At 59.6% G+C, this 10,680-nt stretch overlaps 2 protein-coding genes across 4 annotated transcripts in view; one reads left to right on the top strand and one right to left on the bottom strand.

Moving 5' to 3' along the window:
- Positions 1-7,681, top strand: part of BBS1 (Bardet-Biedl syndrome 1) — an 8,522-nt gene extending 841 nt beyond the window's left edge. The window contains exons 1-17 of one of the 3 annotated variants that reach the window (XM_027856321.1): positions 7-357; positions 507-583; positions 746-780; positions 1,445-1,717; positions 2,487-2,533; positions 2,620-2,658; positions 3,384-3,456; positions 3,567-3,698; positions 3,791-3,897; positions 4,082-4,202; positions 4,331-4,489; positions 4,635-4,704; positions 4,834-4,992; positions 5,279-5,412; positions 6,452-6,586; positions 6,699-6,785; positions 6,925-7,681. In XM_027856321.1, coding sequence (XP_027712122.1) covers positions 550-583; positions 746-780; positions 1,445-1,717; positions 2,487-2,533; positions 2,620-2,658; positions 3,384-3,456; positions 3,567-3,698; positions 3,791-3,897; positions 4,082-4,202; positions 4,331-4,489; positions 4,635-4,704; positions 4,834-4,992; positions 5,279-5,412; positions 6,452-6,586; positions 6,699-6,785; positions 6,925-7,011 — 1,692 coding nt within the window. In that variant the 5' untranslated portion in view covers positions 7-357; positions 507-549 and the 3' untranslated portion in view covers positions 7,012-7,681. Of the gene's footprint in view, positions 1-6; positions 358-506; positions 584-745; positions 781-1,444; positions 1,718-2,486; positions 2,534-2,619; positions 2,659-3,383; positions 3,457-3,566; positions 3,699-3,790; positions 3,898-4,081; positions 4,203-4,330; positions 4,490-4,634; positions 4,705-4,833; positions 4,993-5,278; positions 5,413-6,226; positions 6,309-6,451; positions 6,587-6,698; positions 6,786-6,924 lie in introns of those variants that run through there. The other 2 variants (XM_027856319.1, XM_027856322.1) reach the window with 2 other exon arrangements.
- A 1,044-nt stretch (positions 7,682-8,725) lies between these two features.
- Positions 8,726-10,680, bottom strand: part of ZDHHC24 (zinc finger DHHC-type containing 24) — a 3,178-nt gene continuing 1,223 nt past the window's right edge. The window contains exons 3-5 of the mRNA XM_027856120.1: positions 10,154-10,369; positions 9,376-9,761; positions 8,726-9,268 (exon numbers count right to left, since the gene is read on the bottom strand). Coding sequence (XP_027711921.1) covers positions 8,994-9,268; positions 9,376-9,761; positions 10,154-10,369 — 877 coding nt within the window. The 3' untranslated portion in view covers positions 8,726-8,993. The remainder of the gene's footprint in view (positions 9,269-9,375; positions 9,762-10,153; positions 10,370-10,680) is intronic.

Here is a 10,680-nt window from a genome sequence, read left to right as displayed (position 1 = left end):
GAACATCAGCAGTGTAGCCACGAGAACCCTCTGCGTGCCATACGTGGGACGTGGGCCTCTAGAACATTAGCAATGTAGCCACAAGATCCCTTGCATGCCATACGTGGGATGTGAGCACCTAGGATGTCAGCAGTGTTGCTCACAACACCAGAAGCAGTGCATTTGTTGGAGCCTTAGAACCTTAGAACGTTAGTGTGGAGAGTTCTAGGGCCAAAATGTAGAGCCTCAGAGGATCTCTGTGGAAGGTTGGCCCCCACTGTGTGTCTCCTGACCCTAGTCTGCACTGCCCTTCACCCCTCCTCCACATGATGAATCCTGCCAGCTTCCTACCTCTTATTGACTCTCTCCTTCCCAGCCGTAAGTATGCACCGTACCTTGGCCAGTATCACTCCCCACCTCTGCCCCTTCCCAGCGATGCTCCCCGACCACCCACCCACCCCACACTTTGTGTTTGGGGTCCTCTCCCTTCCCACCATGAGAACCCCTTCCATCCTTCCTCTCTCTAGTACTGAAGTCAATTCCAAATGGCTGGATGCCCACTATGACCCCATGGCTAACATCCACACTTTCTCCGCGTGCCTCGGTGAGTCTCTCTGTGCTTGCTTTAGGCAGCCCTGGGAAAGGGGGCAGAAGGGCACCCTTCATGAGGAGCCCTTGTGTGGCCATGGGGCTTTGCCCTTCTCAACCTGCTCCTGCGAAACCTCTCCCCTCCCCCCATCCTTATGAGCCACTCTGTGTTTTCTAGCACTTGCGGATCTCCATGGGGATGGCGAGTACAAGGTAAGCGCTATAGGGTTGGCCCAGAGCGCAGCTTCCAGCTTCCCACTTGCTTAATGAGCATCTGCCAGATGCGGGCATAGCCCCAGACTCCTTGGAAGGCATTGAAGAAGCTGCCGGAACTTGAGGGGAATCAGGACCCCAGCCAGCTGTGGACGGGCTCGTGCAGTCACTGGAATGGCAGAGCTCCAGCACAGGACGGGAGCTCAGCAGTCATTTAATACAGGCCCTTCGGTTCCCAGCCATAGAGACTAGATTTGCCCCCTGTCCCAGCGGGGTGAACCTGGGTCTAGGCTCTGACCCTGCCGGGGTCATTGGATTTAGAGAAGCCAGGCCTTCTGACTTGCTCAGGGTTTCCTGGGGTGGGGGACCAGAGGGGATTCCCTTAAGAACGATTCCCTCCTCTTGTGGGTAAAAGTCCATTAAACTCTGAAGCCCAATCCCCCCCTCATAGCACCTATTGGAGCCATAGGGTCCATGCAAAGCCTTGAAGGGGGCGTGAGTGAGTGAGTGAAAAAGCATTGATTAAGCCTTGCGCTAAGGAAATGGGAGTCAGCCAGTACCTGTGCTTAAGGAGCTCCCACTGTGCCAGGGAGATGACGCAGAGAGGTTTCAGCTGCCGGGCGCGGTGGCAAGCATGTTTATTACTTGCCCCTTTTCCTTGTAGCTGGTGGTGGGGGACCTGGGTCCTAATGGCCGGCAGCCTCGACTAAAGGTGCTCAAGGGACCGTCGGTGCTGACTGAGAGCCCGCTGCCCGCCCTGCCATCGGCTGCCGCTGCTTTTCTCATGGAGCCCCACGAGCCTCGGACCCCAGCGTTGGCACTGGCCTCCGGCCCCTGTGTGTATGTCTACAAGAACCTTCGGCCCTACTTCAAATTCAGCTTGCCCCCCCTGCCTCCTAACCCCCTGGAGCAGGATCTCTGGAACCAAGCCAAGGAGGTGGGCGCAGAGAGGGGCAGCAGTTGGACTCCTGGTGGTGGTGGTGAAAGGGTGGCAGAGAAAGTCCAGAAGGAAATGAAAAAAGAAACATGGCTCTGGGCTGGAAAGGGAGCTGGGACTGACGGAGGGAGGGGATCCCAGCTCGGGGAGGGGTGGGGGGGTGTGTGTGTGGTGTGTGTGTGTGTGCGCGTGCGCGTGCGTGCATGCGCCTACGTAGGGGGCATTTGTACCTGGGTATGACAGTAAGCATCGGAGGGGGCCCTTTCTCTGTCCTCACAGCAGAGGCTCCCTCTTTCTCCCCTCCATCCACAGCACTCTGCTCTGGATCCGACTCCAGATGCCTTGGCTTTTCTCACTTTTTTGCTCACACAGCCCACCTTTTCCAGCACAGCTGTCGATGGGGGCATGGCAGGGGCTTGGCTGTGCCCCCTGGAGGGCTGAGGGACACCAGCCAGCCCTCAGCCCAGTTCTAGGGTGGAGATATTAGGAAAGGGGAGAAAGCTTTTGCATCTTGAGGGAAGTGAGTGCTTTGCAGGGCAAAAGTGGAGATGCAGAGAGATATGAGAGGAAGCCTGTGAGGAGACGGGGTGAACAGAAGAGGGCTGTAAAGGAGGAGGAGAGGCTACTGGATGGGGCAGGGCCATGCTTGGGGAGGCCTGGGGTAGAGCAGGGTAGAGTGCTGGGTTCAGAAGGGCTGCATTGCATTGTGGGAGCTGGGCAGGCTGCTAAGAGATCAGCCCTGAGCGGTGGAGTCTCCTCCCTTTGGCAGGACCGGATTGACCCTTTGACCCTAAAGGAGATGCTGGAGGGGATCAGGTGAGAAACCTCTCCCTGTCTGGCTTTCCTTCTGCTCCCTGGTCTCTCTTCTTTTCCCACATGACTTGAGCATCCTCTCCTTACAGGGAGAAGGCTGAGGTCCCTCTGTCCTCACAGTCCCTCAGGTGAGGCCCCTTCAGAGAGCCCACGACAAACCGCTGAAAAGCTCCTATTGTGTGCAGAGCCCTGGGGTCCATGCAGCTTCGACATCACAGAATTAGGGCACCGACGGGGACCTCAGTGGCCGTCCTGACCAGCCCATTCGTGAAATGAATCCCTACTATAAGGCGTCCACTGGTGGCTGTCCACCTATGCTTGGAGACAGCATGTGGTCCCTGCCTGCTTGGAGCTCAGTGCCTAGTGGGGGGAATAAGACAGTGGCTCAGATGACTATTGGGAGTGTCGGGTAATGGAAAGAGGGCCATGCTTGCACTTGGCAGAGACCCGGGGTCCAGTTCCCCCCCCCACACTAATCCCCTCGCCTCGGTGAACCCCACCCCAAAGTGCCGTGTCAGTGACATGTTCTCCAATGCCTGAGATCACGTGATAGAGACCATCAGAGATGCATAATGAGACTCCGCTGGGGGGGGGGTGTTCCCAGCCCCCAAGATCTGGAAGGGCTCCAGGGGGAAGGAGGCCCCTCCCTGCACTCGGAGCAATTTAAGCCGAGGCCCCTCTGTCCCTTGTCCAGTTCTGGGACATCTGCTCCCACCCTGGGGGTAGGAAAGCAGGGCATGGCCTCCACCTCCTCCGAGGTGGGGGGAGGGAGGGTGCCCCCTGCCTCGCACACCTCCAGTGGGGAGTGTGGGCTCTGCAGAACCAGGGTAGCCGAGAGCTATCTGATATGTAGGTTCTTGCATCTGGAACTGGGAGAAATGGAAGCCTTTGTTGCTCAGCACAAGACTCAGCCCATCAGGCGGCAGGTATAGACAGCGCCCCTACCCCCGGCTCTCCTCACCTCCCCCCACCCCCCCATCCCCAACCTAGCCCCACGCAGCTCTGGGCCAGTGACTGATGGTTCCTTGACCACCAGACAGTCATCACAACCATGACCATCCTGAAGAAGAACCTGGCTGACGAGGATGCCGTGTCCTGCCTGGTGCTGGGGACTGAGAACCGTGAGCTCCTAGTGCTGGACCCCGAAGCCTTCACTGTCCTGACGAAGGTCAGCCGGGGGCCAGGATGGGGGTGGGGCGAGGAAGGGCATGGACAGGGCGGGCCAGGAGCTAGGCAGGACGTTGGTGCCTTTCCATCCAGATGAACCTGCCCAGCGTCCCTGTATTTCTGGAGGCGTCAGGGCAGTTTGACGTGGAATTCTGGCTCACGGCTGCCTGCCGGGACGGTAACATCTACATCCTGAGAAGGTGCCAGGGTTCAAATGGGGATCTGGGAATGTCAGGGCCTAGGAACTGGTTCTGGGTCCCGGCGTGTGTCCCAGCAGGGGCAGGAAGGAGGCTGAGAGCAAGGGATGCATAAGAGACAGGAAGAAGCACAGGAGTGGAGGGAGGGTCCATCTGGCCCAGAAGTCTGGTATCTGTTTTTCCACAGGGACTGCAAGCGCCCTAAATACTGCATCGAGCTGAGTGCCCAGCCTGTAGGGCTCGTCCGGATCCACAAGACCCTCGTGGTGGGCAGCACCCAGGACATGCTCCACAGCTTCACCCACAAGGTGCTGGCCTCGGGGTCAAAGCTCACGTGCTCATACCCCTGAACATCCTCATTCCATAACTTGTCTCTGTGCCCCCATCATCCCTCATCTCCAGCCTGAGGCTTTCTGACTCCCTGGCTCACCCACAGGGGAAGAAGCTGTGGACGGTGCCCATGCCAGCGCCCATCCTGACAATGAGTCTCCTGGAACAGCGTTCCCGGGGTCTGCAGGCCGTCATGGCTGGATTGGCCAATGGGGAGATGCGCATCTACAGAGATAAGGCCCTTCTCAACATCATCCGCACTCCCGTGAGTCCTCGAAGTCTGGCGGAGTGGGGGTCCCCTTCTTTTGCCCTTGCCCTCTTCCATGCCCTCAACCTGAGTTTTCCTCCTTATATCTCACACCTACTATCTCCCCTACTCCTGCCTCAGCTGTCCTTTGTGTCTTCCCCAGGATGCAGTGACCAGCCTCTGCTTTGGCCGCTATGGACGAGAGGATAATACCCTTATCATGACGACTCGAGGTCAGGGGGACAGCATGATCCAGGGGAGTGAGGCAGGGGAGGGGGTGAGCCCCATAAAGCCACATTTCAAAGCCTCAGATCTGCTGGTGGGGGAGGTCACCGCAGCTTGGCCTTCTCCTTCTTCTCTAGGCGGGGGCCTGGTTATCAAGATTCTGAAGCGAACGGCAGTATTCGGGGAAGGGGCTGGAGAGGCAGGCCCCCCGCCAGCCCAAGCCCTGAGGCTCAACGTGCCTCGAAAGACCAGACTCTATGTGGACCAGACTTTGCGAGAGCGAGAGGCCGGCACTGGTGAGGCTCGAGGCCCAGGCTCTTCCCTTGTTCGCGCAGGCATTTTAGCCAATCATAGGTTTGGGGGAGTCGGGGCACGTCCAACACTCTGCTGGCCTCCACCTATCTGCCTTCTCCTGACTCCTCCCCTTTTCACCCTTTGCCCATATTCTTGGTGTCTAGAAGCTGCCCTGATCCCACCACCCTCTCGGTCCCATTCACACTCCTCCCAGAATCCCCCTGGAATGGCAGGCAGCCTTGGGCATCCGGATGCCATCCCACCCCACGAAACCCCTCCCTTCCGCAGCCATGCACCGAGCCTTCCAGATGGACCTCTACCTGCTCCGGCTGCGCGCAGCTCGCGCCTACGTGCAGGCCCTGGAGTCCAGCCTGAACCCTGTGTCCGCTACCCTCCGGGAGCCCCTCAAGCTACATGCTGTGGTGAACAAGGGAGGGGAAGGAGCTTGGGGGGTGGGCTCGAGGAGAAAGGTCAGTAAGAAATCAGAGCAGGGAGATCTAAGTCCCCCCCCGCCAAGTCTTCCCCAGCACTTCAGCCCCAAGTCAGGGGGAGGGGGCCCTGGGCTGCCAGGTCCTGCCACTGGGCAGGTTTCCCCTGTCTGCTGTCTGCGGGCCAGGGCAGTCGCCATGGCAGCTCCTGAAATGCACCCACCCAGACTTGTGGGAGCCACTGAGCTCTGTCAGTGAAGGCACACTTAAGGCTGAGGCAGCTGGGTCCTAAGGAAGAGGAGATGACACTTAGGTAAGTGGCAGTGCACATTGAGAAATGCTGTGTGACCTTAGGAGTTACATACCCTCTCTGGGCCTCATCTGTAAAATGAGGAAAATCAACTCTTCCCTGCCTACGTTTCTAGGGCACGAGCATCAGATGGGAGAATCGGGTGAGGAGGGCATACTGGGTCATGATTAGAAATTGAAGCAGTAAAGATTAGTGGATAGAAGGCTGGCTTGGAAGTCCATAAGACTACCACTAACCTGTCCTGGCTGTGTGGTCCTGCTTTGGTGGAGGGAGGTCCAAGAAACCCTTATGTCCATCCGTGAGAAGTTTCTGGGGGTCATGACAGGGTGCTGGCCAGGGCTGGCTAGGCAAGGTAGAAATCCATGAAATTCAGGTGGATGGAGACCCTACTGGGTGGGACCACCCAGCCAAGAAGAGGGGCGGTGTCCAAAAGTGGGGGCGGGGCACAAGGACTGCGGGTGGGAAGTCATAAAGAAACCAGCTTGGGTTTTGTTCAAGGAAACACTTCGGACACTGAGAGCCGCCCCTGGAGGCAGTGAGCTCCTCCCCCAGTCCCTGGATGTCTTCAGACAGGGTGGAGGTCAGCTTGTGGGGGCATCGCGGGCGTGGCTGGAGGTCTAGATTGGATTCGATGCCCCCAGTCAGGAAGAGGACATGGCATGGTGGCACAGGTGTCCCACGTGGCCTTCCGGACCCATTTCTGAGGCTTTGTGTCTCCCCCAGGTTCAGGGCTTGGGGCCCACCTTCAAATTGACCCTTCACCTCCAGAACACCTCTGCTGTCCGCCCTGCCATGGGCCTGCTGGTCTCCTGCCTGTACAATGAGTCCCTCTACGCCCTGCCCCGGGCCTTCTTCAAGGTGGGAGCCCACAGGCCTCCTCCCCCAGAGCCCGCCGGGGGCCTCCACGTCCAGCTCCCTTTTCTCATGCCTTGGTGAGCCTCCAGCATACATAATCTGTCCCCCACCCCAGGTTCCCATGTTGGTACCCGGCCTCAGCTACCCCTTGGAGACCTTCGTGGAGTGTCTCAGTGATAAAGGCATCTCGGATGTCATCAAGGTGGGTCACCCCTGAGGCACTCCTGTCAGAGCAAGCAGAGCTCTGGGCATCAGCTCTTGGGTGGGTCCTGCTCTGCCTCACCTCACCCATCCTCCCCTCCCACCTGACCTGACGGGGGGGGGGGGCTTCTCACCCCCAGGTGCTGGTGCTTCGTGAGGGCCAGAGCGCACCCCTGCTGAGTGCCCACATCAACATGCCTGTGAGTGAGGGGCTGGTAGCTGCCTGAGCCAGGCCCCGACCTCAATGTAGAGGCAGGAAGTGGAGGCCAGCCTTGTGAGGGGGCTTTGGAGGCAGTGAGCAGAGCCCCCCAGTTGACCGCAGCTCCTCCTGGGACTTCTCCTGGAAGCCACGCCTCCCAGAACATCTTCTTCCTCCCCCTAAGGCCTGGCGGCTGCTGTCATTAAACAAGTAAGGAGCCTCCAGGCAGCCTGGCCTCCTCCTCCTCTCTCAGGGTAGCAGCCTCATTAGGAGTCAGAGGCCCCTGGCCCATTTCCAGCTCTCCCTGCCCGTGGGTCCCTTCCTCATGCTGGGCTTTGACTAGATGGCCCGAGGTCCCGTGCAGCTCCACACAGGTGAGCCCGGGATGGCTCCCAGGAGCGCTGGGCCCCCCTGCCCACTCCAGGCGGAGCCTTGTTCCAGCCAAGCCCTGTGGGGGAGGTAGAGACTGCAGCAGCAGCTTTTTGCTTAGCCTTGGCCTCGAAGAGCAAGCCTTTCGTAAGCCGCTTTTGTGTAACACAAGCCAGGAGCCCCCCACCTGCCCACCACTCCTTAGGGACTGCCCCCGAATCAGGCCTCAGCTGAGGGGCCTCCCTCTCTGGAAACGGAGAGCTTTATACAGGTAGGCCGGGCAGCCAGATACCAATGCAATAAAGCCCTGGCGCTGTGCCACCAGACAAGTGCGTTGTCTTTGTGAGGGTAGCCGGCGCTTGCGTTTCTGTGTGCTGCACTGAACCACCATTGATTCGGGGCTGACATCTCCAGGCAGCCAGGGGGTGCCACAGGGCACGGAGTGCTGGGCCTGGAGTCAGGAAGCCACCAGCTGTGACCCTGGGCAAGTCAGGTAACCCTCTCAGCCTCAGTTGCCCCATCTGTAAAATGGGAATACCTCCAGCTCCATGCTAGGATCATCTGAGGCATTGATAAAGCAGTTCACAAACCCTGAAGTGCTCTCTCAATCTCTCCACAACATCCACCCCAGCGCAGTGAAAAGAGCCAGGCCCTGGGGTCAGATCTCAGTCCTGGGGCTCACAAGCTGTGTGAGCTCAGGCCGGCTCACCACCTTTCAGAGTCTGTTTCCTCACCTGGCAGTGAGTCAGAGGGCCTCTGAGGGTTCACAGTTCTACGATCCCAAGCGGACAGTAATCCAGCTCCTGAAAAAGAGCTGTCACAGCGCTCCCGGAGCCTCACGGCTACAGAGAGGGGTCACTGGGTGGACAGACAGATCTGGGAGAAACCTGGGCAGCCCCAGGGAAGACCCTCCCTCCACCACTTCAAACCAGTCACACCCATCAGGCCCACAGAGGGGGCCTCTGTGAAGGGGCTGAGGGCCTGCCTGGGGAGCGGGGTGGGGGAGACCTGGTCTCCACCCACAGAGGTAGAGTAGCAGGCCTCGCCCCCCCCCCACCTCCCTACTCCCCCAAGCTGCCTCTCCACATCCAAGCACAGGGAGGTGGGACACTGGCTCACTGCAGACCTTGAATGGTACCAAATACCAGCTGGAAAGCCCCTCAGCCCCCAGGGGAGCCTCACCCCTGCCCCTGCCCAACACCCTTTGGAAGTGGGGCCCAGGTTCAAATCCAGGCTCCCCCACTGGACTCTGGCCATACGCCTGACCCCTCTGGGCCTGTTAAATGACCACCATGGTCTGATTCAGGATGGCCAGAGGGGCTCCCACGCAGCAGCAGGCTGGGGGCCAGATCACTGACAGCAGGAGACAAAACCCCAAGGGACATCAAGACTTTATTGTGGTGGGAAATGGGGCAGGCCCAGCTGGGCCCAGCAGGCCCACCCTCATCACGGTGGCCGGGGCGGGGTGTGGGGGGGGGAGGGGTGTCCCAATGAAGACAAATTCCAAGGGCCAGGCAGGGAGAAGGGATGGGAGGGACCTGCTGGGTGGGGGCATTGGAGAATTTGATCCCAAACCTGGAGAGCTGAGGCAGAGGGGGTTGCCTGGCTGCAGCCTTCGATGCTGCCCTTCAGGGCTCCTCCTCAGTCTGTGGTTTGGAAAGTGATCCCATCCCCAGGCAGTGGGGAGGACAGGAAGGGCCAGAGCCACACGAAGGCCCAGCGGGAGCCCAGGGCAGCCTGCACGTTCCGCCAGGGGCCCAGGTCATAGAGGCGCTGGCCATGGGCCCACTCCCGGGTGGTCTGGCCCCGCAGCATCAGCATCCCATGGAAAAGCAGCCCAGCCCCACAGAGCAGGGCGCCGGCCACACACGTGTCCGCGATGAAGGCCAGGGCGAACTGGGCCAGGGACACGCCACCTGAAGGGAGCAGACAGCAGGTGAGGGCTGGGGAGGGGGGGGGGGGGGGGGGACGACCCTGCCCCACCTTGCCACGCCCCACCACACCCCGGGCCCAGCCCCCTCACCAGTCAGCAGCATGAGCCAGGGCAGCAGCAGCAGCACCACGGCGTGCAGCTGAGAGTGGGCCCGCAGCAGGGCACCCAGGGCCGGGCTCAGGAGGGCTGTGACGTGCAGCAGGATGCCCGCCCCATGGAACAGCAGGCACAGGAAGGGCCGGTAATTGCTGAAGCCCACACAGCGCCCCAGCAGCAGGCAGTGGTGGTCCCGTTGAAGGATGCAGACCCTGCAGGCCGGGCAGTGCCCGCTTCGAGGAGGAACCTGGCTCTGGCACTGGTAGCAGTAGCTGCAAGGCAGGGGAGGGCAAGATGAAGCCCCGGCTCCAGCACGCCCCCTCCCCCTCCCTGCCAGCTGACATTCTTGTCTGTCCTTCAAGGCCCAGTTCAAATGCCACCTCCCCAGGAAGCCTTTTCATGATTCCACTGCAAACTACAAGTCATTTCTTGCTCCCATTCCTACAGACTCTAAGATTCACAAAGCCGTTCTCTGGGACTGAGAACTCCGTCCACCAGGGCAGATCTGAGAGTGACCTGGGGTACCTAGAGGCTAGTGACTTGCCCAGGGCCACACAGCCAGCATGTGTCAGAGGCAGAACTCAAAGGTGGGTCTTCCTGCCTCCAAGGCTGACCCACTATCCTCTCCTGAGGTAGGTAATGCAGTATTATCGGTCCCATTTTACAGATGAGCAAACTGGACCTCTGAGTGGTTCAGTATCACAGTTTGTAAATGTCAGAGAGGACTCAAATCCAGGTCTCTAGACTCCTGAGTCCAGTGCTTTCTCCATACCCTCCCCCCACCCCTCCCACACACCCCAGTGCACGACGACTTTGCCATCCCTTGGGGACTGGAGAGCACTCCACCCTGGGAGTCAGGCGGCCGCCAGCCGGGGACCCCACAGCCCGGGTCACGCCCCAGGGGCACGGGCACAAGGGGAACCAGAAGGCACCTCTTACTCTCCCCTCGTCCCCTGCCTCACGGCCCGGGCGGTCACCTCTCCGTAGGCTTCGTGGTCAACAAGCCAGGAGTCAGGGGAGGAGGCTTCCCCTCTCAAGCAGGCCGGACAAAATGCTGGGCCCCGGGCCCAGAACACATTAGGTGCTTAATAAATGTTTACTGGCCTCATTATCACCATCCCGCTGGCCTTTACAGGGTCCCCCCATATGCATTATCTCATCTGGGCCCGAGGTAATTAATTATTCACCTTCTTTTACAGATAAGGAAACTGAGGCTAAGGAGGTTAGCCAGCCACCCGCTGGTCTGCTGAGGCATCATTTGAACCCAGATCTTCCCAGCCCTTCCCCAATGCCTTGGCC

This window comes from Vombatus ursinus, unplaced genomic scaffold (genome assembly GCF_900497805.2).
Source record: "Vombatus ursinus unplaced genomic scaffold, bare-nosed wombat genome assembly UNPS02011369.1, whole genome shotgun sequence".
In the NCBI taxonomy this organism is placed as follows: Eukaryota; Metazoa; Chordata; class Mammalia; order Diprotodontia; family Vombatidae; genus Vombatus; species Vombatus ursinus.
The sequence above is the reverse complement of the archived record's forward strand: the minus strand, read 5'-3'. Positions and strand labels throughout refer to the sequence as shown.